Here is a 23,814-nt window from a genome sequence, read left to right on the forward strand (position 1 = left end):
ATCCTCTGACTGGAGCATGAGTGGCTGGAGCACTGTCAGGGTGCCGATCGGATGGGTTTGACAATTCCAGGCCAGCAGGTGTGAGTGGTGGAAGCTGGCTGGGAACACGAGATTGAGTTTTCCATGTGTCACCTGACCATAACAGAATAGGGACCACCAGAGATGCTGACTAGGGCCTGGTCTGGGGAGCAGCAACCCTCAGTGTGCCCTATGGGAGGTGGGCACAGCAGAGACCCTTGTGTTCCATTAGTGAGGATGCTTCCATTATTGATGCTATGCAAAGGAGGGTGTGAAAGGGGAGGGGTTGGGGCCCGCTGTCAGTCTGAAGTGCCCACCACAGTGCCCAGCAGTAACTGCCCAGAGGTGGCTTGGGCTAGGGGCAGAGCAGGGGTGGCAGTAGGCAGCAGCTGTAAAGGGGGTGCAGTGGGAGGGTTCTCCTGGCCAAGTTTAGACATGGCAGCTCAGGGTGGGCCCTGCTGACTTCGTCTGTCCTCCAGCACCCGGCACACCCACATGGACACCACTGTGGCATTGCCGTCATCAAACTGCACGAGGAATGGGTGACCCTGTGGGGGAGAGAGGCAGGTGTTGATACTGAGTCCTGGGCCCAGGGGGCTCCTCTACCCTTGCCCCATCTGATCTCTCAGCCATACAACTCAGAGAACTAGGCCCATTATCAGGGTGCAGGCCCTCAGGTTCCACTGAGACACCCCGCCCCAATCCCAGTTAGCAAATCTCCAGGGGAGAGACCTATGCTGGCTCCAAGGCCAGTGTCCCCATTAGTAGAGAGTGAGGCCCTCAAAGCTGTCTCTGACACACCCTCTGATAAGGTAATCTGAGAGGGGCAAATGGGGTGATGTGGAGTTGGTTGTACTGGGGCGGGGGGCAGACTCACTCTACAGATAAATTACGTCCTAATTTTGGACTCTGAAGGGACTGGTAGCATTTCCCTGTGCCTGTCTTGGGCTCTAACCTATTCAGCTGTGGCAGGGCAGCCATGTTCCATTTTCCCACAGTCCCCAGGCTCCTGCAGAATCAAGATTAGGGGTTGGGGATTAGGTTTACAGGGTATCATGAATGCATGAGCCAAGATCCGTCTCTGACATCCTCCAGCCATGCTCACTATGGGGCATGGCCCTGGCGATCTTCATTCAGATCCCACTCTGAGTATGGCCCCTATTTTTAATAGTCTCAAGATTTGCACTTGGGCTAGAGAAATAGTACAGTGGGGGATGGAGTTCGCCTTGCACGTGGCTGACTCAGGTTCAATCCCCGGCATCTCATATAATTCATATGTTTCTCTGAGCACAGCCAGGAGTAATTCCTGAGTGGAGAAGCAGGAGTAAACCCATGAACTCCACTGGGTATGGCCCTAAAACAAAAATTAGAAATCAAGAAAGAAGAGGGGTTCTGTTTGTTTATCCTGATCTCTACCAGGCAACTGACATGAAGATTGGGAGTCAGGATGTGGGTGGCAACTTCTGTGCTGTGGCCCAGAAAGGGCTTTGTGCTCAGCCCTGGACTTAGAACACCATATGGGGTTGGGGGGTGCAGTCTAGGTCTGTCTTCTGGTCCCTTGCCTTCAGCATGTGTGTATGGAGGCCTCAGGGGAGCAGGTGCAGTGTGGTGTGGGTTGAGAAGAGCTTTCCTGCAGGGAGCACAGGCTCGGCTGGGGGCTGAGGTGGGAGAGGCCCATCTGTCCTCGGAGGTAGCTGCCTGCCTGCCCAAACTGCTGCCTAGATGTGGGAGGGAGGCGCCCTATGTACTCTGCTCTCGGCCAGGGCAAAGGAGAGATGAGACCTTGTGTCCCTGTGAAGGGCAAAGGGAGATGTTGAGCTGGGAGTGGTGGGGCCCTGTGGTTCTTGGATGCAGGTGACTTTGGGGCCATATGCTGCTTCTCCGCAATCAGCTGCCAGGGACAAGCAGAGTGGAACAGGGGAGGTTATCAGCTCTTTGCTGCTCGCTTCTGACTTTCCCTCTGGAAGGTGACCTATCTCCACTGCTCTGCCAGGGGCTACCCAGGACCAGGAACTCAAAAAGTCATGGATTCCTTTCTTTTGTTTATTTTGGGGCCACACCTGGTATTCAGGGCTTACTCCTGGATTTGCACTGAGGTATCACTCTTGGAGAACCATATGGGATGTCTGAGATTGAACACAGATCCATGAGAGTTATATCATGGATTCTATTTTTTTTGGGGGGGTAGGGGGCACACACAGGACTTAGTTGTGACTCTAAACTCAGGAATCACTCCTGGCAGGGCTCAGGGGACTATGTGGGATGCCGAAGATTGAATCTAGGTTGACTGTATGCAAGGCAAGTGCCCTACCACTGTACTATTGCTCTGGCCTTAGTATCATGAATTTATCAGTAAGAACTGAGAAAGGAGTGGAAAAGGAAGAGGCAGGGGCAGAGGCAGATACCAGATGGGGTGAGGTGGATATCTATGCATCTGGACAGTGATGTGTAGCTGGGGAGCAGTGGGTAGTGAGGGAGGAAGAGGAAAGCAGAGTAGGATTTGCCCAGCACCAACTCATGGGTGCTACAGGCTTGGGGAGGCCTCCCTGGGCTCTACGGGTTGGAACTGGACCCCCATGTCTCTGCCCCTCAAACCCATTGCCTGCAATTATCCAGGATGGGCCATGGTGGATCCATACCCACAGGAATGCCTCTTTATTAGATGCTTCATTGTTACTCTATGACTCAGCCTGGCCTGAGGGGGACCAAGGCTGAGGCGGAAGAACATGGGGCACCAATTGCCATGCTAGTGTCTTCTGGGCACTGGAAGCTGCATGATGTGCCCCTTCCCTCCCTCAGATGGTCCTTCTTGGGGATAGCTGCTGAGCTCACCCTGGCTTCATGTGACGGGCCATCCTACGAAAGCTTGAGATGCACCATGTCCATTGTGGGCTTGTCCGAGCTTGGCATGAGCAGCCATGGGCAGAGATGGACACCAAGTGGCTGAGGGACACTATACTCTGCACACCCGGGGCTCTCCTGGCCCTCCACTGTGCCTCATGTACAGAAAGAGGCCCAGCATGGGATTTCTCCATAGCTCTGCCAACAGAATAGCCCCCACAGTCTTTTTCTAGGGGCTCCAGGCATCTTCAGGTGAACTGTCCCAGGGCAGATGCCAGGGTGTGGACACACACCAGATAACTTCCCAGGAGCACCCGTACCATAGGATCGAAACCCCTGTAGAGTTGGGGGATAGTCATGTTGCAGCAGAAGTGGGAACTGCAACGCTCCTGCCCTCTCTCAGGGCTGATTCAATTAAACTGGCGAAGGTAGAAACATCCTGGTCCACAAGCTTGGCCCTAGAAAATAGCCCCAGTGAAGGGAAAAGTCCCAGAAGTGGGCCATGGGGAAAAAGGAGCTTATCAGGAACATCTCCCTGGCCCAGCTTGGGCTGGAGGCCAGACTGAGCCGGATGGGAAGGTGTGATTGTGCCCATATCCTTTCCTGTGCTGTCTAGTGTCCACCTCAGCTGAATTTGACTTCCACGATGCCCTATTCCTGATGCCTGCCTGCCCCTTCCATCGTGGAAGTCTAAGAACAGCCTTCCAGAATCCACCTAGCCCTCAGGGCTTCTGCATGTGACAGAGAAAAGCATGTGAGTACCATGGCAGGCAGGGATCCAGGGCAGAGGAGGGAAAAGCTTTGAGAACCCTAAACCCTCTCTCCCTCTGCCCTGTGCACTGTACACTTTCCATCTCCTCCCTTTCTCTGTCCTGAATACCATATGCATTCCATCTCTCTCTCATTCTCTCTCTCTCCCCCCTCCCTCCTTCCCTTCCTCCCCACCCGCTTTCCACCCAGCACATGTCTTGTGGCAGGGGTGAAGGAGTTATCACAAGTTCTGACGGCCTCATGTCTGTGGAGGGGCAGAGTCTGCCAGTTACCTCACAATATCCATCCTCCTTCCTCTGTGAAAAGAACCCTAAATTTATTATTTCATCATTGGGGCTTGGGAGCCACACCTGGTGGCGATCAGAAGCTATTCTTGGCTCTGTACTCAGAAGTGTTCCCTGGAGGTACTCCCCATATGTGATGTGAGGATTGAGTAATGGGTAAAGCAAATACTTGGTTTCCTATACTATCTCTCTGGCTCCAAGAACACTGACCTTCGTCAGACACAATATCACTAGGGCACAGCTCCCCAACCCCTGGAAGTGAATCTGACTAGTGTTCTGTGAGCACAGATACCATGTGCCAATTCTAGAACCTTCCTTAACAGAAGACCAAGTATTTCTGATGCAATCCCTGATTGCTGGTGCTCTCATGTCTTCTAGCTGGTAACAAGAAGCTGTCACAGTGATCTGGGTCCCACTTCTCTCTTACTCCAATGGGAAAAACCCTGCAGTCTGACTGCAGCAGTTGTTTTTACTGTCTGTAAAGAAATTTGGTCTAATTGAAAGGTAAGAAGTGACAAGAGGGGGGGGGCCGGGTGGTGGCGCTAAAGGCAAGGTAAGCCCTTGCCTGCGCTAGCCTTGGACAGACCGCGGTTCGATCCCCCGGTGTCCCATATGGTCCCCCAAGCCAGGAGCAACTTCTGAGCGCATAGCCAGGAGTAACCCCTGAGCGTTACCGGGTGTGGCCCAAAAACCAAAAAAAAAAAAAAAAAAAAAAAGAAGTGACAAGAGGATTAAACACTGTTTGGGAAAAGGGTATTTTGTGACTAACATCAATTATTTTTTGCTAGATTAATTAAAAAATGTATAGGGATAATATCAAAAAGTCTAGAGAAAGAATATACCCTCTAAACTCATAAAAAGAACAAAAAAGGGAAGAAAAAAATGAAACTAAAAGTACTATAGATAAAGAAAATAGAGTAGTAGAAAAAATCCAATCATGCTTATAAGCAGTAAATATACATGATTAAATGGGCCAATTAAATACATTTTAGGTAAAATCAAAAACATCAACAAAATCCATTTACAACACAAGAGCAAGGAAATGAAAAAGGCTAAGGAAGAATGAAATAAAGAAAATATTAACCCAAAGATACTATATTAATGCTGGACCACTTAAAGATAAAGTAGTATCAGGAAAAGATATAATTTAAAGCAAAAAATAGTGTAGTTATTACATAAACAGAAAAGAAGCATCTTAAAATGATATAATATTTTTCACATGGACACTTTACCACTACCTGAAAGCAAACATTGACATACTTGCAGCGAAGAGCAAACTAAACCACACCAATAGTGGGAGACTTCAACACAGCCCTTGTAGCAACTGACAGATAAAGCAGAAAGGAAAAGAGTAAAGTGGCAACATATTTAAATAGCAAATGGGTGGGCTTAACCTAAAGTATGTAAAAAGGACCCTGCATTCAATAATTAGAGAGTATGCAATTTCTTCTATGCCGAGAGAGCATTTAAAACAACCAAAAATATAGTAAGGGAGACTACCAGAAAAAGAAGATCTGGTAATTATACCAACCCTATTCGCTGAGCATGGAACATCAGAAGTAGACAGTGATCACAAGATAACAATACACTTCTGAGTACTGGAAATAAGAAATACTTCCAAGTGATTTATGGGTCAAAATAGAAATCCTAATTGGAAGGGGCAATTACTCAGATCTGAATGACGATAAAAACTCTACAGACAAATATTTGTGGGATGCAGCTAAAGTAATACTTGGCAATTTATAGCAGAATATGTATCTATTAGGGGAAAAGACTGGAAATTGATGAGCAGCATGTCCAACTCCATAAATTGCAAAAAGAGCCAGAATCAACTCTAAGAAAATATGGCAGTAAATCATAAAAGAAGTAAATAGAGAGCAAAGAGGATTCATTCAGTAAAATACTAATTCTTTTAGAAAAAAATAAAGACTAACTTCTGAAAAATTGCTCTGTAAAAGACACACAAACCACAGGAATGAAAAATAGGTCATCACAAATCCAGAAAAAAACTTAAAAATGGGGTTGGAGAAATGTGGTGGGGCATATACAGTGCCAGAGATTAAACCCAGGTCAGCCACATGCAAGGCAAAATGCCCTACCTGCTGTACTATCATTCTAGCCCCCTGCATCTTGTTTATTTAAATCTATTTTTAAATTTGTTTTGTTTTTGGGTCACACCCAATGATGCTCAGGGCTTACTCCTGCCTCTGAATTCACTTCTGCTGTAGTTCAGGGCCTATATGTGCTGCTAGGATCAAACCGAGTCAACTACATGCAAGCAGTCTTAACTACTATATTATCTCATCAGCCCAAAATAAAAAAAACTTTTTTTTTTTTGGGAGTAAGCCAGTGATGCTCTGGGATCATTCCTGGAGGAATTCAGGGTGGTGGCAGGGATTTAACCTGGGTAGGCAGCATGCAAGGCAAATGCCATACCCCCTGTACTATCTCTCTGGCCTTCTCATCTTATTTTAGGAAGGATCTAATTAAATAAAGCCTATCACACTTAAAATCAGCCTTTTTAGGATCTTCACAAAGGCTAAAGATATGATAGAATTTTTTTGTTGCTGTCCAATCAACAAAAAAAAGAAAAAATATTACTGTATACATCAGATATAAACTTTTTTCGTGAATACTAAAGTGTCTTTTGGGGGGTGGTGTCTGGCAGTGTGGAGACTCGAATCCAGGTCTTTACTTATGCAAGGCAAGTGCTTCAAGCTGAGCTACAACCTCAGGTCAAAAATGTCATCTTTTTCATCATTTTCAATGCAGATACCCCATTACCACCAGCCTCATTCCACTCAACTTACTGTTGGGGTGAATGTGGGGGAGGTCCAGAGGGGACTGGCTATGTAACTCTTATAAAGATGTGAAACAGTAGTAAAAAAAATTTTTTTTTGTTTTGGGGCTACACCTGGTAGTGCTCAGGGGTCTTCGCTCAGAGGTCATTCCTGGTGGTGCTCAGGGGACATATGGGATGCAAGGGATTGAACCCGGGTTGGCCGCATACAAGGCAAATGTCCTACATGCTGTGCTATTGTTCTGATGCCCAATTTTTTAGGGAGTCACACTGGTGGCACTCAGGAATTACTTCTGACAGGCTCAAGGGACCAAGTGCAAGGCAAATGCCCTAGGGCCATTTTACTTCCCAGGGGTCAAGTGGTCTCAGAAACATTGGTAGAGTTAAAAAAGGACAGAACTAAATATACAAGCCAAAGTCAACAACAATGGAAGCAAGAAGCCAAACTTGAACAATCTAAAACTTAAAATGGGTCTGTTATACTGGCAGGCCAGTGGGTGGTGGATAATATAGGATGAAATTTGGGAATATTGGTGAAGGGAGGTCACCACTGGTGGTGGGATTGGCCCTGATTTATTGTATGTCTGAAACCCAACTATGAAGCACTTTGTAAATCACAATGCTTTCAATAAAATAAAGTAAATTTAAAAAAATGTGAAACTAAAGCATGTTGGAGGCCCAAGCAACACAGGGCTAGCTAGTTATTAACAGACAGGATTAAACACTATTTACTGAGTCTAGCTATTTCCAACCAGTGTTTCTCCTTTGAAACTGCGCCCCACCTTTCTTTAAAACATAGAAACCCACCAAAAGGAAGAAGCAAACTATGATAAAATTCTCATCATTATATGTCCCTGCAGCAAATAAAAATTTTCCTCTGAACTGAATTTTAGCCTGGAGTGACATTTTCTAAAATGAATCCCTAAGAATCCATGGTACTTAACTATTCTGTTATTGATTTGCTGTGTTTTGCAAGGTAATGTTGAAGAAAATGTATGGAAGTTTGAAATGTGTTTTGGGGGGTACGGTGTGGGGGGAGTCCATGGTCACGTGTGTGCTTCATGGTTCTGGGGTATGTTTGAAGTGCTTCTCTGCAGGCCTGAGCGTCCCCTAGTCCTTCATTGTTCAGAAAGACAAGGTCCTCAGTCTGATTCTCTTATTCCCATTCACATAGAGCCTTTCACTCCTCCTCCCAACTTCTCTGACTTAGTGTCTCCTTTCAGAAAATAAACCATTCAACAACACCCACACCCCCAAAATCAATCTTCTTTAAGTAAACAGACTGTGTTCCCCAACCCAACTGCACCTGAGGTGACCATTGTTTCCCTAGATCTTTCTAGTGCACCCCTGGATGAAATGGTGGTCCCACTTTAAGAAATACCACTTTCCCCCCCTCCCATGCCCCTTGCACCGGCTGCTAACCCCTGGGAAAATCACTTTAATTCTATAACACCCAACACAGTTATATTCTTTTAAAAGGCACCCGTGCGCCAGGTTCCACATTTGATTCCTGTCTAGAGAAAGTCTTTCTTTTTCATCATTTTCAGTTGTGTTTGGGACTTACACCTGGCTCTGTGTTCAGGCACCACTCTTGGGCAGAGCTTGGAAAAGGTTCTGGAATGCTGGGGATTGAACCCAGGTTGGAAATGTGCAAGACAAGTACTCTACCTGCTATACTATATCTCTCTGGACTTGAAAAAGCCTATTAAATGTTTCGTTAAATTGAATCACAGTTGTTGATGGTTAAATTTCAGTCAGTCATAAAACACTCTTCCTTTCATCAATGTTCATTTTCTGCCACCAATTTCCCCAGTTTCCCTGTTGCCTCATCACCCCTTACCCCCAGTATGTTACATCTATGGCATGTCGGGGCCGGAGAGATAGCATGGAGGTAAAGTGTTTGCCTTTCATGCAGGAGGTCATCGGTTCGAATCCCGGCGTCCCATATGGTCCCCCGTGCCTGCCAGGAGCAATTTCTGAGCATGGAGCCAGGAGTAACCCCTGAGCACTGCCGGGTGTGACCCAAAAACCACACACACACACAAAAAAAAAGAAACATCTATGGCATGTCCCTTCTTTCCCCCTTTTTTTCTTTCAGACACTGTGGTTTGTAATCCTGTTACAAATGAGTATTATTCATATCACATTACCTCCTTTCAGAACCAAGTTCTAGTCCAGAGTGATCGCTTCCACTATTGCCATAACTCCCCTCACATTTCCATTGTCTTTGGGTATTATTTTCATACTATTTTTTATATCCTTCAAATGAGTGATAATTCTATGTCTGTCCTTCTCCCTCTGACTCATTTCTCTCATTTTTATTCTCTTCATTTTTATTCATATATAAGCAAAATTCATTACTTCATTTTTTCCCAATAGATGCATAGTATTCCAGTGTGTAAATGCACCATAGTTTTTTATCCACTCATCTATCTGTTCTCGAGCAATTGGGCTGTTACCAAATTCTGGCCATTGAAAACAATCTGTTTTTTTAAAAAATTACTTTTTATAGAAGTAACACAGGTTGATAAAATGTGTTGCGTGCTTATCCTTTAGGGGTATAATGTTACCACAAAGCATGCCCACGAAAAGTGCCATATCCCTCTCTCCACAGAGTCCACTGTGCCCTTTTAACCCACCTCCGTACACCAGCTCTGTGCAGTACAAAAACTTTCAGTGAACATTTCCCCCTCCCCTGTTCCTTTCTTTTGTTTTGGAGCCATATCAGGTAATACTCAGGAGGGGGCATACCACATGCTGTGCCAGGAATGCACCTGAAGTTGGCTGTAAGTAAGGCAAGAGCCTCATGCCCTGTGCTACCTCTCTGGCTTTGCTTAGTTTCTTTATGTACTACATAGGGGTGAAGTCATCCTGTATTCATTTTCTTTCTCCTTATTTCACTAGGCACGACCCCCTTGGTTCTATCCATGTAACCAAGACAAGGTTTCATCATTTTTGGAACACACACACACACACACACACACACACACACATCCCTTTTTGTTTGTTTGTTTGTTTTTTTGGCCACACCCAGTGACACTCAGGAGTCACTCCTGGCTATGCACTCAGAAATTGCTTCTCGTTTGGGGAACCAAATGGGACATTAGGGGATGGAACCACGGTCTGTCCTAGGTTAGCATGTGCAAGGCAAATGCCCTACCGATTGTGCCACTGCTAAGGCCCCTACCACACCTTCTTTATCCACTATCTGTTTGCGAACAGTTAGGCTGTGAGATTTATTTTTTAATCTAATTTTTGAATTAATTTTCAATTAATTAATTTTAAGCTAATTTAATTTTTTTTTTTTTGGGTTTTTGGGCCACACCCTGTGACGCTCAGGGGTTACTCCTGGCTATGCGCTCAGAAGTTGCTCCTGGCTTCTTGGGGGACCATATGGGACACCGGGGGATCGAACCGCAGTCCGTCCTAGGCTAGCGCAGGCAAGGTAGGCACCTTACCTCCAGCGCCACCGCCCGGCCCCCAAGCTAATTTAATTTTTAAAATTTAATTTTGCTACCAAACCTGGCTGTGCTCAGATCCTACTCCTAACTCTGATCCAGGGATCACTTATTATGGTGGTCAGGGCAGTGATATGTGGTACAAAGTGAGTTTTGATCAAAGCAATGATATACAGGTGTTGGGCTTTAAACCAGTTTTAGCTGCATGTAAGGCAAGTACCTTAACCTTAGCTTTATGCTAAGCTCCTTTACAATTGATTAACTTCCATTATGGGAGCTATTTTCAAATAAAAAAAATTCCTGGTTGCCTAAGCACCCTCAGCAGAACTGTTGTTGTCACTAGGCCCGTGAGCTCTAAATTCAGAAAAGACATATGAGGCCACTCAGAGCCCAAGTTTTTCCTTGCTTCCTTGGTAGAGTTTGATTACTCCTAAGATTTATGGTCCAAGTGAAGGGGGAAAATGAAATAATACTTCACAGAGCAGATTTATAATATCCTGGATTTTTTTTTTCACTAAACATTTAGGATGGCAGACATTCTACGACAGAATATTGGAATGACTGCATGCCAGCCTGGAAACTCTAGGAAGTCTGAAGCTGGGGTTTGGAACATTTTATACTCGCAAAGGTCAGGTAGGAGAGGAGCAGGGAAATGAGCCGGGGAGATGGTCAGAGGGTGAGTGTCAGCTGATTTAATTTTCTGTGTCAACTCTGAAAATTAGATAAACAATGACAAACCAGGCTTTTTAAATGAACTTGTCACTTCTGGTTTTCTTGATCCAGAGTAACATTTTTCAAGTCCTGGCTGCCCTCAAGCCAGATTTAACCCCTGAGAGGTTGAGCTATGGGTTTGAAAGTTCTGGAAAGAAAAGGTTTAGTCTTATCTTAAGACATTTAAAAGCAAAACAAATGACTCTTGAAAGGAAGATGCTCCTTTTCTACCCCTCCAACATCCAGGGGATGTTGCTGAGCTGAAGTGGTCTAAGTCTTTGCATAACTGTCTTGGGACCTTCTTTTTTTTTTTTTTTTTTTTTTTGGTTTTTGGGCCACACCCGGCGTTGCTCAGGGGTTACTCCTGGCTGTCTGCTCAGAAATAGCTCCTGGCAGGCACAGGGGACCATATGGGACACCGGGATTCGAACCAACCACCTTTGGTCCTGGATCGGCTGCTTGCAAGGCAAACGCCGCTGTGCTATCTCTCCGGGCCCACTTGGGACCTTCTTATTGTACCTTTCTAGCATCTCCTTGGCTCTCACATGAACTCAACTCATCAATACAGCCCCATATCCTCCACTTTCTATGATTGCTTTGTCTTGGTTGTCGACACCCAGCCTAAGGTGAAGTGTGGGGCAGACAAGTGAATCTTTTTTTTTGGGGGGGCCCACACCCGGCGGTGCTCAGGGGTTACTCCTGGCTGTCTGCTCAGAAATAGCTCCTGGCAGGCACGAGGGACCATATGGGACACCGGGATTCGAACCAACCACCTTTGGTTCTGGATCGGCTGCTTGCAAGGCAAACGCCGCTGTGCTATCTCTCCGGGCCCACAAGTGAATCTTTTTAGTAGCTGTCTGGACAGATTTTGTTATAGGGACATTAATTAAAAGACACCATATATATGATATATGTGATATATATATGAAATATATATCCTTGGAGAAAGACATTTACAGATAAGAACATTTGAGTCAAGTTTTACTTTTGTTTGCATTTGGGGGTCACATCTGGTGATGCTCAGGGATCACTCCTGGTGGGGCTCAGGGGACCATATGGTATCCCAATAATATAACCTGGGTAGGCTGTATGAAAGGCAGGCACCCTACCTGTTGTACTATTGCTCTAGACCTCAGGATGATTTTTTCCCCCCAAATATCACAAAGGGCTTTTCAAGCTCATTATGTAATTCAGGTGTCACAAAAACCTTATGAATTAAGCATCCCTAAAAGCTTGGATTGGTGGATTCAAAGAAAACTAGATCTGGGGGCTGGAAGAATATATAGTGCATAGGGAGCTTGCTTTGCACACAGATGATCTGGGTTGACCGCTGACACCACATAGGGTCTCCTGAGTCCACCAGGAATGATTCCTGAGCACAGAGCAAGGAATAAGCCTTGAGTACAGCTAGGTATGATCTAAAAACAAAGCCAAAACAAAACAAAAATGAAAAGAAAAAAAAAATCAGGATTCCAGTGATCTGGCAACACCAGAGTAGAGACTTACACTGGCTGCTGGCTCCAAAGCCATGGCTCCAGCAAGTGGTTACAGTTTTCTGAAGGCCAATCAGCTGAGCACAGGCTTGACCAGACAAGGCCAGGCCAGTGAGGGGCTGGGCAGGACTGTGCTCTTCAGTCCTGCTAGCAGTGAATGTCAGGTAGTTTTATTACTTTCTTCTCTTGGTTTCTGGGTCACACCCGGTGGGGCTTAGGGACCACCTGAAGTGCCAGGGATCAAACCTGGGTCGGCCACATGCAAGGCAAGCACCCCTCCCTGCTGTACTATGGCTCCAACCTGTTCTTGCATTTTAGACAAAAAGGAGCAGGCTGCCTGGGGTTCTGAATTTCGTGGATGAAAACACAAAACAGAAAACCAGGATCCCAACTGTTGCTTTTGTGCACAGCCTATAGATAAGACAGTAGTGCCCTGAGATCAGCATTTCAAATACAGTTTATTAGTGTGTGATATGAAAAGGGTATTTTTATTGCATGATATAATGCAATGGGACCTTGGGCGCTCTGTGGAAAGACCTCACACTCAGAAGTGTAATGAACCCATAGTCCCAAAAACATTAGACTGTACATTAACCTATCATTAATGGCACATTAGGGCTGGGGGCATTGCACGCTTGCCGGTCAGGGCTCAATCAGGACAGTGTGGAGAAAACCACACAGTTTTCCAAGGCTTAAAACAAATAGAAAAAATAAATATTCCTGATGTCTACAGGCAGCTTTAGAGAAAGTTTAATCCCAGCTCTGCCTCGCCATTTCCAATTCTGCCTCTTGAAAAGAGGAAAACTGGCAACTAAACAAAAGAAGAAAAAAGCATCTTGGAGCTCATTCCTCCCACTATTGGTTCTGTTGCCTCAATGCTAGCCCCACGAATCACCTCTCACTGCTCAAAAAACTCAGACCCAAGAGAAAGGTGCAGAAATGTGAAGGAGGAGAAAGTGGTCAAAGTAGATGAGAAAAATATAAATGCCGAAAGCATATTTTAAAAGTATTCAAGTGGGGAGAGGCAAGAAGTGGTGCAAGTGGTAAGGCACACTAGCCTAGGATGGACCGTGGTTCGATCCCCAGGCATTCCATATGGTCCCCCAAGCCAGGAGCGATTTCTGAGTGCGTAGCCAGGAGTAACTAACCCCTGAGCGTCACTAGGTGTGGCCCCAAAAACCCCCCAAAAATTAAATTAAATTGGGCCCGGAGAGATAGCACAGTGGCGTTTGCCTTGCAAGCAGCCGATCCAGGACCAAAGGTGGTTGGTTCAAATCCCAGTGCCCCATATGGTCCCCCGTGCCTGCCAGGAGCTATTTCTGAGCAGACTGCCAGGAGTCACCCCTGAGCACCACTGGGTGTGGCCCAAAAACCAAAAAAAAAAAAAATTAAATTAAATTAAATTAAAAGTATTCAAAGGTATGGAGGGATAGGATAGTGGGTAGGGACCTTGTCTTGCACACAATTGATCTGGGTTTGATCACCACCATCTCATATAGTACCTTGAACCCTCCAGGAGTGATTCCTAAGTGCAAAGCCAGGAGTAAGCCCTGAGCACTGCTGGGTGTAGAACCCCCCCACCCCCAACCCTCACAGGCACAAAAGCCAAACTCTTTCTGGGGCCCCTCTCAATGATTCTTGGCCAGTTGGGAATGCAGTGTTTACTGTGGTACTTATTGTTTGTGTCATGTGCAGCTGGCACTCAATCCTTCCAGGGTTGCACCCCATAGTCCAAGGGAACCCTGTTGTATACCAGGAGTCAAGAGATGATCAGCCACATGCAAGGCAAGTGTCTTCATGCCTCTGCTCTTTGGGACCCCTAGGCATTCTTTCCAAGTGCTGAAATACAAGGCAACTTTTCTGGGAAGAGCTGGTTCACCAGGCAAAGATGGAGGTGGTGGTGGTGAAGACAAGATAAAAAGCTCGTGACTGGCCGGTCAATTAAATTTCTGTAAACATCTTATTTCCATCTCAGGAAAGGGAAGGAGGCTCAGGGCAACCTGCTGCTCAAGTAAATAAAGCTTGGGCACCAGGGCTCAAGCAGGGAAGGGAAGATTTCCCTAATTACACATGAATCAACTTCAAAGGAATCCCAGTCTCAGTGGCAGCTCTGTGGATCCCAGCTGCCTCCAACCTGCAGATTCCCAAGGTGCAAGAAGGTGGCTGGAACCCTCAGGCAGCCCCATCTTCCCACTATCAATCAGGATGATGGCAAAAGTTTGCTCTCTGCTTTCTTGTTCTTCCTAGTCAAAAAGTCTTGTTATTTTTGGCTAACAGACTCTCCAGAAGCACTGGAGAATGTTAGATTTTATTTGTCCTAGCGTCCGCCAGCACACTGTAATTAAAATGTTGATTAGTAAACAGCTTAAATATATGACAGACAAATGCTGTTAAAGCTACACAGTTGGGTCAATATGTGATTTAGATCTGTCATTTAAAAAAATCTCATTTAAATTTTGCATACATTAATCACTACCATACTTCAAGGTTCTGATATCCACCTGACTACAATATTAAAATAAAACTTGCTGCCCCAGGGAAATCCTACTTATTCTTAATTGTTTCGAGGCTTTGATGGGCTTTTAATCTAAGATTAATTTATGCAATTTTAAATAACTCTTCTTATGATTAATAAGCTTGAAAATTAAAAGGAGTCTAAAGCAATTATAATGAGCATTTGGTCATAACCTCATTAGAAGAAGGAGTGAAGGATACAGCTCTGGAATTCTTACAAGACCACAATTTAAGGTTACTTTTAGAAAAGTCAAACATAGTTCTTGAAATTGCAAAGGCAGGTTAGCAAAGGTCAGCGTTAAAATGATGGCTAGCTAGATTAGCATACTAATGATTTTCCCAGATAGTGAGAGAAAGGACACTGAGAGGATGATGCAGAAAGACAAATGACAGGCTGCCGCCTAGGAGCTACAGGCTCTGAACCCATTTCCCAGCTTCTTTGTGGAGAGGGCCTGATAGCATTTTGGGAAGAGAGGAGCTGAGAACACCCTAATTCCTAAATCAGTCTTGCTAGGTGCCAGCAGAGACCCTGCCCAGCATGAACAGGATTAACTGGGCTCCCCACTGCCTTGCTAGCGTGCATTGGTCCCTGGCAGCTGCGGACCAGATTTGATCCGCCTGTATCAAGGCTAACTTTACCTGCATCCTTTTAGAAGTTTTATGGGCTTCAGAGTGAATTAATTCTGCATGGTCCCGTTTCTTTTCGCTACTTCCTCCTCAAATACCTTCCCTCTTGTTACTAGCAAAGCTGATGAAGAGGATAATATCAATCATTTCTTGAGTATTTCATGTTAGACACTAGGCTGAACACATAATATACTTCTTCCTTTTTTGTTTTTATTTTTGACCTTGGAAGTGTCCAGCCTGGCTCTGCATTCAAAGATCACTCCTGGAGGGCTTGGGGAACCATTTATGGGGTGCTAGAGATTGAAACTGAGTCAGCAGTCTGTAAGGCAAGCACCCTATCCTGCTGTGCTATCTCTTTGGCTCATTATATATATATATATTTTTTTTTTATTTTGGATCACACCCGGAAGCTCAGGGGTCACTCCTGGCTCAGGAGATGCTGGGATTCGAACCACCGTCCTTCTGCATGCAAGGCAAATGCCTTACCTCCATGCTATCTCACCGGCCCTCATAATATATTCTTTTCTTTTTTCTTTTTTTTTTTGCTTTTGAGTCACACCAGGTAGTGCTCGGGGCTTATTCCTGTCTCTGGATTCAGGGACTCCTGTGGTGGTATTCAGGCAACCATATGTGATATCAGGGATGAAACTGTGATTGACTACATGCAAGGTAAAGTGCCTTAATCCTTGTGCTATCTTTCTGGCCTCTCCTGTATTCATTTTGTGTGTGTGTGTGGGGGGGGGAGCACACCTGGTGGCATTCAGGCATTAATCCTGGCACTGTGCTCAGAAATTACTCCTGGCAGGCTTGAGGGACCACATGGGATGTTAGGAATCAAACCCGGGTCTGCGATGTGCAAGGCAAATACCCTACCTGCTGTACTATTGCTCTGATATTCCATCTGTATTCTCTTTTTTCTTTTGGTTTTTGGGTCACACCAGGTGGTACTCAGGGGTTATTCCTGGTTCTGCACTCAGAAATCGTCCTGGCAGGCTTGAGGGACCATATGGGATGCCAGGATTTGAACCCGGGTCTGTCCTGTGTTGGCCATATGCAAGGCAAATGCCTTACCACTGTGCTATCACTCCAGCCCCTCCCACCTGTATTCTTAATAAATCTATCACAACACTTCCCAATAAATACTTGCTGATTAACTGATTCACAGGAATTCTCTCCAATGAGAAGCTCATTATAATTCACAGAAGTAAAGGAGAGGCAGGAAGCAGTAACACCTTCTAAAGCTTAAGGGGAATGGCCCACAAAGGTGCACTTGACATGAGCTGCAAACACTCGCACACACATATTTTGTTCCAATGCACACATCTGTCTTCAAAAAGAAGACACAGCTGGAAATGTCTAGTCATCCAACAGATAAGAAAATCCCAACATTGGGCCCGGAGAGATAGCACAGTGGCGTTTGCCTTGCAAGCAGCCGATCCAGAACCAAAGGTGGTTGGTTCGAATCCCAGTGTCCCATGTGGTCCCCCGTGCCTGCCAGGAGCTATTTCTGAGCAGACAGCCAGGAGTAACCCCTGAGCAATGCCGGGTGTGGCCCAAAAACCAAAAAAAAGAAAAAAAAGAAAGAAAATCCCAACACAAAGCAGCTGAATAACTTAGTGGCCTGGTATCTATCTACACTTTCCTGTGGACATCTTTCTCCCCACACCACAGATACTCCATCTTATTAAGGAGAAAATGACCATTTCAGGTTGGTATCACTAAACCCATTTGTCAGATGGAAAAACTGAGGCTTAGAGAAGCTAAGTGTGGTTAATTACCCGGTCCCTGAGGGCAGAACCTGTTCCTTAAATCCTTTCTTCCTATGCCCACATCAACATTCTTTCTGGTTCTTGGTGGTAGCTTCTAGTCTTAACATTTTGAGACTCATTTCTCAGGATCAAGGGCTCATCTTCGGCCATCCAAACCTCACATAAGGAGAAAGAGATTGATCTACCCTCAGTGCTATGACTGCCACCCCCCGCCCCCCAGCTCTCCAGTGACCCTTTATAATCTTCCCAGTGGAAGATGGGCCGAGTGTCTACCACTGGACATAACTGCTTTGATCACATGACCATTAAGACACTCATAAGTTTGCCTACTAATTCATTGAGTTCTCCTCCCCTCAATTCTTCAACAGCTACTTGTGGGGGGTCAGGTACAAAGGAAGTAACATGAAACCCACCACAAGTTGGAGGGCATGGCTGGGTCATATGATGTTACTGAAGAGCCATCTTCCATTCCATGATGTTTGCTTAATGACAACTGTCGATAAACAACCTCTAATGATTTCTTTTCTTTTCTTTTTTTTTGGTTTTTGGGTCACACCCGGAAGTGCTCAGGGGTTACTCCTGGCTCTATGCTCAGAAACCACTCCTGGCAGGCACGGGGGACCATATGGGACACCAGGATTCGAACCACGGACCTTCTGCATGGAAGGCAAACGCCTTACCTCCATGCTATCTCTCCGGCCCCGACAACCTCTAATGATTTCAAGGAAAGATGTAGCCAGAGTTGGACAAGATAAGGAAGTATGGCCCAGAGAGATAGTACAGCAGGTAGGGTGGCTGACCAAGGTTCGATTACTGGTATCCCATAGATTCTGCAAGGCCCATCAGGAGCAATTTCTGAGTACAAAGCCAGGAATAATCCCTGAGTACTACCAGTATGGCCCACAAACAACCTAAGCCAAACCAAACCAAAAAGACAGTATAAATGTATACATATACTACTGTATAAACCAGCCACAGTCCCTCTACTCCCCAAATGTCTGGCTGTACAACAACAACAACATTCCAACTGAACTATGAAGGATGTTTTGAGACATACTTGATTTAAATGCTTTTACCAATTCTCCCCAGTGTCCAAACGCCAGTTCAGATGCCCATTCCGGAGTTCATGGAACTGTCCAAGAATATAGAAGAAATTTCTCTCCAACTCAATAAATAGTATCAGTACAGAAAAAGAGAAAAAAGAAGAGGCAGGCCAGAGAGGAGTATCATCTGGCTATGGAGTGGCTGCAGTATAACAAAGACAAGAAATATGAATAGGTCAGAAATTCTCACACAGTTCCCCTCAGCAAGGCCTATGCAAACCAGGTGCCAACTCGAGGTGATGTCCTTCTGTGCCCTTTGAGAGAGTGAGAGAGGTTTGTGTGTGAGAGGAGAGAGGGAGAGGGAGAGGGAGGGAGAAAGAGAGAGAGATTTTATTAAAAAAAAAAGCTAATTTTTGGGTTTGTTTATAGCCAGAAATTGTTCAGGACTTACTCTTGGTTTTGTGCTTAGGAATCAATACTGGTGGAGTTCAGTGAACCATATGGGGTGATATGGCTCAAACCCAGGTTGGCCATGTGTAAGGCACATGCTCTACCTGCTGTACTATTGCTCTGGCTACACAATTGTTTATTAAAAAAGAATTAAGCACTGTGGTTTACAAAACTATCATTGATGAAGATTTCATGCATAAAATGAACTTGTAATTATTTCTAAGTTTCAATGATTGACTTTTTTGCTGGCAATATGGAGGGGGCTTCCACTGAACTACAACCCTGGCCTCAAGTCAGCGTTTTTTAGTTTTGGTGCCATCCTTGGTAGTGCTCAGGGGGGCTACTCCTGGCTCTGTGCGCAGAGATTTCACCTGGTGGTTCTTGTAGGAGTTAGATGGGCTGGCTTCTTGTGAGCCAAGTGCCCCTGGATTATCTCTCTGGTCCCAAGTCATACTTTGAATTGCTAAGGGAGTGTTGTGAGTCAGCTGAAGTTTCTACAGAGCTGGAAGCATCCTCCTCCTCAGTTCAGCACCTCAATATGGTAGGTGCCCTTCCTGGTGCATGCTCTCCCAAAGAGACTTCCAAACCCCCCCCCCAAACCCCCAGTCCTACTCCCCCTGCCTCACTCACGACAGCATACATGGAGGCTTCTGGAACACAAACCCATGCAGCCCTCAGAAGTAAGCCTCGTGCCTTCCTCTGGTACTTAACCCACTTTCCAGACGAGGTGGCACTGCTGTCTACACAGGGAGAGCCAGAAAGGGGGCCATTCCCAGAGGCAGGAGGGAAGTGTGCCCCCTTTTCAGCTGACCTCCCTCAGAATGGGGAGCAAGGAAAAAAAAATCTGGTTTGGGGGATAGAACGCTCAGTTTGGGAGCTGGTGCCTCAGGCCTGACACACCCCAGAATTTCTGGGGCTGCTGGTCTGTCTTCCAGAGAGTTCCAGCCAGAGTGTTCCAGAGGGGAAGGAAAAAAAATCATGTTTAATTTAAAAATTAGAAACTGGAGCAGGCTGTGAGCACAGGGGTTGATTGAAACAAAATTTAAATTCCTGTCAAGCCCATTTAAACACGGGGGCCCTTCATAGACAATTAGCTGCTCCCTGTGAATGCCGAATCAACTCAGGCCTGGTCACTGTGAGGAGAGAGACGCCTGACTGTGAGGCTTCAGGAAAAAATTAGCTAAGATCAGGCGGGATGAGAGATGGAGGTTTCCGCTGGATCACAGGGGTCTGCAAGTGTAAACAAGACAAAAATCGATTCCTTGGTGCCCTCAAATCAATCGCCCAAAATGGTTAGGGCATCTGTTTCTGCTAAATTTTGTTTACATCGGCAGATTTGCCTTAATTGTGGTTGTTTATCTCTCCTGGTCCCCGGGGCTCTAATCTCCCGATTACTAATACTTAACACTCATTTCACATCTAAAGCTACTTCTAATCCTCAACAGGTTTGGGGGGCTCTTAAAATTATGGAAGCCACAGAGGCGGGCGCAGCCTCTTTGTGAAAGGAACATTTTCTTATCTACTACCAGCTGGGCCCAATCATCGCCAGAGAAGGCGACAACAAAGGTGCTAAAAGGCTCTTCCACAATGACTGCTGCTCCACTGGGGATTCAGAGGAGAAAAAAAGCGCTTTGATGGAAAAAGCTGAACAAGAGGCTAAAGCAGTCCAGCCAAATAAAGTTACTGTCATAATCAAAAGCTGTCAATCACCATGAAAATCCAATTAAAAATGTTCCAGCAAGGCCCTCTGCAGTGGAAAAATGTACCCGATTTAGACCAATTTTTGTCTACTCTACACCGATCCTACAATTAGAAAGTCCTGCTATTAATTGAATTCCCCCCCAGCCTCCCCCAGTTTAAAAAAGTGATGCAGGCCATTCAGAAGCGTTCTAAGGGAGCCGAGACACATAGGCTATTGGTATACAATTAAGAGTTAATCGGGTTACGTTTGAAAATTCCATTTTTATTTGTGTCCAGGGAACCTTTGCGGGAATAAATGAATAGTACCTACTCTCCTGCTTCAGAATCAGTGACCATTTGGATTAAGATAACAGAGAAATAGTAAACCAGGATACTGGAAAGAAAGAGCCCCCATGCCAGAAAATGTCTCTCCGTAGACCGAGGCCTAATGTTTAATTCTAATCTTGAAAATTAAATAGAGGACAGAGGCCTCAATACCTCTACTGCTTTTTTCCTTTCCTTTTCTTTCTTTCTTTCTTTTTATTTTTTGCAATCTCTGAATGGCAAGCAAACCTCAAAGTGTCTGCAGGCAGATTTGGCCCCCCCAAAAACTGCAAGTATACAAAAGGCTTCGCTGAAACCACAGGCTTGCCTCACGATCCCCAAAGGTCCCTCTCAAAACTGCTACAAATTAAAAAGCAAACAACCCATTAAACAAATCCAGCTGGTTACAACTGTAAATAGGAGGCTCCTAATATTTTTCCCAGCCCTTGCAATTCCTGGCTAGACGCATTAATTATTGATAAGAATTGCATCTATTTATCGGAGTGTACTCACAGGAAAACAAGTTGGTTTCCTTCAAGAGCAATTCCCAAATCACAGAGATTCGCCTTCCAGTCCTTTTATAGCCCCCCACAAATGGCTAACTGTCTCTGGTCTTTTCCAACCTCATCCATTATTCCGCATCTGGGAGGGGGGCAGGGGGCAGGGTTGTGAATCTGATATCCTGACAAAGACCTTGGGGGTCCCCTGCTATCAATCTAACAGGGCAAAGAGATGCTGGCCAGGTGGTCCCCTGGAGGTTGTGCTCTCTAGTGACCTATTGATTTGGAATGGACTGTGGGGGCTGAACTCCCCAGAGATCACAGGTGCTGGGATCAACACCTGCTCTTGCATACTTCTGGGGAGGGGGGATGCTGAATCCTGGCATCTGTTCTCTTTGTGTCCAGGTTGCGCTGGTTGCGAAGGACTCTGAAATATTATCTCTGCAATATCTGAGAAACATTGTCGCTTGGGTAGAAGGTTATTATTATCATCATTGTTTTTAGTTTTGAGGCCACACCTGGTGGTACTCAGGGCTTACTCCTGGCTTTGTGCTCAAGGGTCATGCAGAGGATCGTGCTGACACATTTTGAATTGGATTTTCTCGGTGATTTGACATCTGATCGCAACATGGATGGTTGGAACTGGTGGGGTTCAGGGCACCATATGGGATACTGGGGATTGAACCCGTGTGCAAGGCAAGTGCTCTACTCACTGCCCTACCCACTGTACTGTCTCTGCAACCACTGGCTACAGATGTTTTTGTCCCTCTGACCTTGCATCATAGGAAGTATCAGAGGAAACCTTCTTCTGACCTCTAGCTTGGGCTCCAGTTCCAGCCATTCATGTAATAATCAAATGTTAATCATAAGAAAATCTAACCCAAAATGTGTCAGCATGCTCCTCTGCACCGACTTATACAAATTTGTATGTACCTGATAGATACATGTATATTGTACACAATATATACTTTATGTACATATGTCCCTAGTCACATACATGTTTTATATATCCATGTATCTTGTATGCATATGCACATGCTCACACATACATATCTGTTCACACAAGTTCCCATTCACATGAGTAGCATAGTGTGTAGGAACTGCCTGTTCCTGGGGGGTGGGATTCCTCCAACCTTGCTTGTGGGATATATCTTGTCTTCATGTGTTCACTGTCAGGAGGATGGTTTGGCGGAGCTGGACTCAGGGAAAAGCAAACCTTCGTGACTTCCTGTCTCTGAAGCAGATCAGAGATCCTGCCTGAATGACAGCAGCTAAGGGGTTGGGGTTGGCTGGACCTAAATGATAAGATCATGATTGGCCACCAAAGAGCTATCCAGTGGCATTAAATGACTTGGGAGGAAGTACAGGTTAGACTCTGCAACACATGGTCCCTCCAAGCATCATCATCATCATCATCAGTCCTGGGGATGAGGGTCAATAACCAAAAGATGGTCTGGGCATCCCTGATACAGGACTTGAGCAACGCTGCATCCTCCAGCTTTCACTGGGCCCAGTTGTCTGAGAGAGGCTCCCAAGTCTCCTAAGCAACCCCTCTTAAAAAAGAAAAAGGGCATTAAACCAGTGGCTGTTACTTATCACACAGAACCATTTAATAAAATAAACCATTTGCTCTAGGCTCAAATACTGGACTCAGCTTTTTTTTCCCTTCTTTTAAAAAACCCAATCTGATGATTCCAAACAACTTGTGCACATAAGATGAATATGTAGTATGTGTGCCCGTGCACTGTTCTGATTAGAGACAACCATTCCAGAGGGCTTCAGAGAAGGTATACGAGTAGGAGGGTGGGGTAGAAGGGAGTCCCAGGGGATGGGAAACAGAAGCATTAAGAACAGGGCCTTCCCACAGGTAGCAGAAGTGCCCGAAACCAAGAGGTTCTGACAGCAAGGGAGCAGTACCACAGACCTTTAGTTCTGGGCCACACAACCTCATCATGTCTAGGAACACAGCACTGCGAAGCTGGCAGTCAGTCAGCCCGGAGAGATAAGAAAGCAGCATTGCAGGCAGGAGTTCAAAACACTGCAGTCTTAAACAGGCAAATCATCACCGCATTAAGAGATGTGACTTGACTGATAGAGGGAAAAAAGTTATCCTTAACTGGGAAATTAAAACTGTCAGATCACCATGATCAAGGCACGACAGATTTGATCTATCTGTATCTCTGGGGTGACATGTATGGAGAAAGACACATGGACACGTGCGCACATACACACACACACACACACACTCACACATATTTATCTGCTAAAATCTTGTGAAAAGATTAAGCAGTCACGCCTATGGAAAAACAAAGCTTGTTTTCTGGGGTTATAAGCTCTCTGTTCTTGCTGAAGTGCTAACGTGTCATCAAAAATTCAAATTAATGCTGTCTGATTTAGTGCGATCTCAGGCGTCCACACAGCGATTCTGCCGTTGTAATTATGTGCAATTAAAAAACTGAAATCAACTTCGTACTAGTGGATTCCTGTTTATAAGCAGACACAAACAGATGATTTTAATGGTCTTCAAAACT

The 23,814-nt window shown here is 45.4% G+C and overlaps 1 protein-coding gene across 1 annotated transcript in view; it reads right to left on the bottom strand.

Annotated features, from left to right (window-relative positions):
* Nucleotides 1–23,814, bottom strand: part of MAP2K5 (mitogen-activated protein kinase kinase 5) — a 261,121-nt gene continuing 237,307 nt past the window's right edge. The window contains exon 23 of the mRNA XM_049782784.1: nucleotides 1–566. Coding sequence (XP_049638741.1) covers nucleotides 462–566 — 105 coding nt within the window. The 3' untranslated portion in view covers nucleotides 1–461. The remainder of the gene's footprint in view (nucleotides 567–23,814) is intronic.

The sequence above is a fragment of the Suncus etruscus genome, chromosome 1 (genome assembly GCF_024139225.1).
Source record: "Suncus etruscus isolate mSunEtr1 chromosome 1, mSunEtr1.pri.cur, whole genome shotgun sequence".
Classification (NCBI taxonomy): Eukaryota; Metazoa; Chordata; class Mammalia; order Eulipotyphla; family Soricidae; genus Suncus; species Suncus etruscus.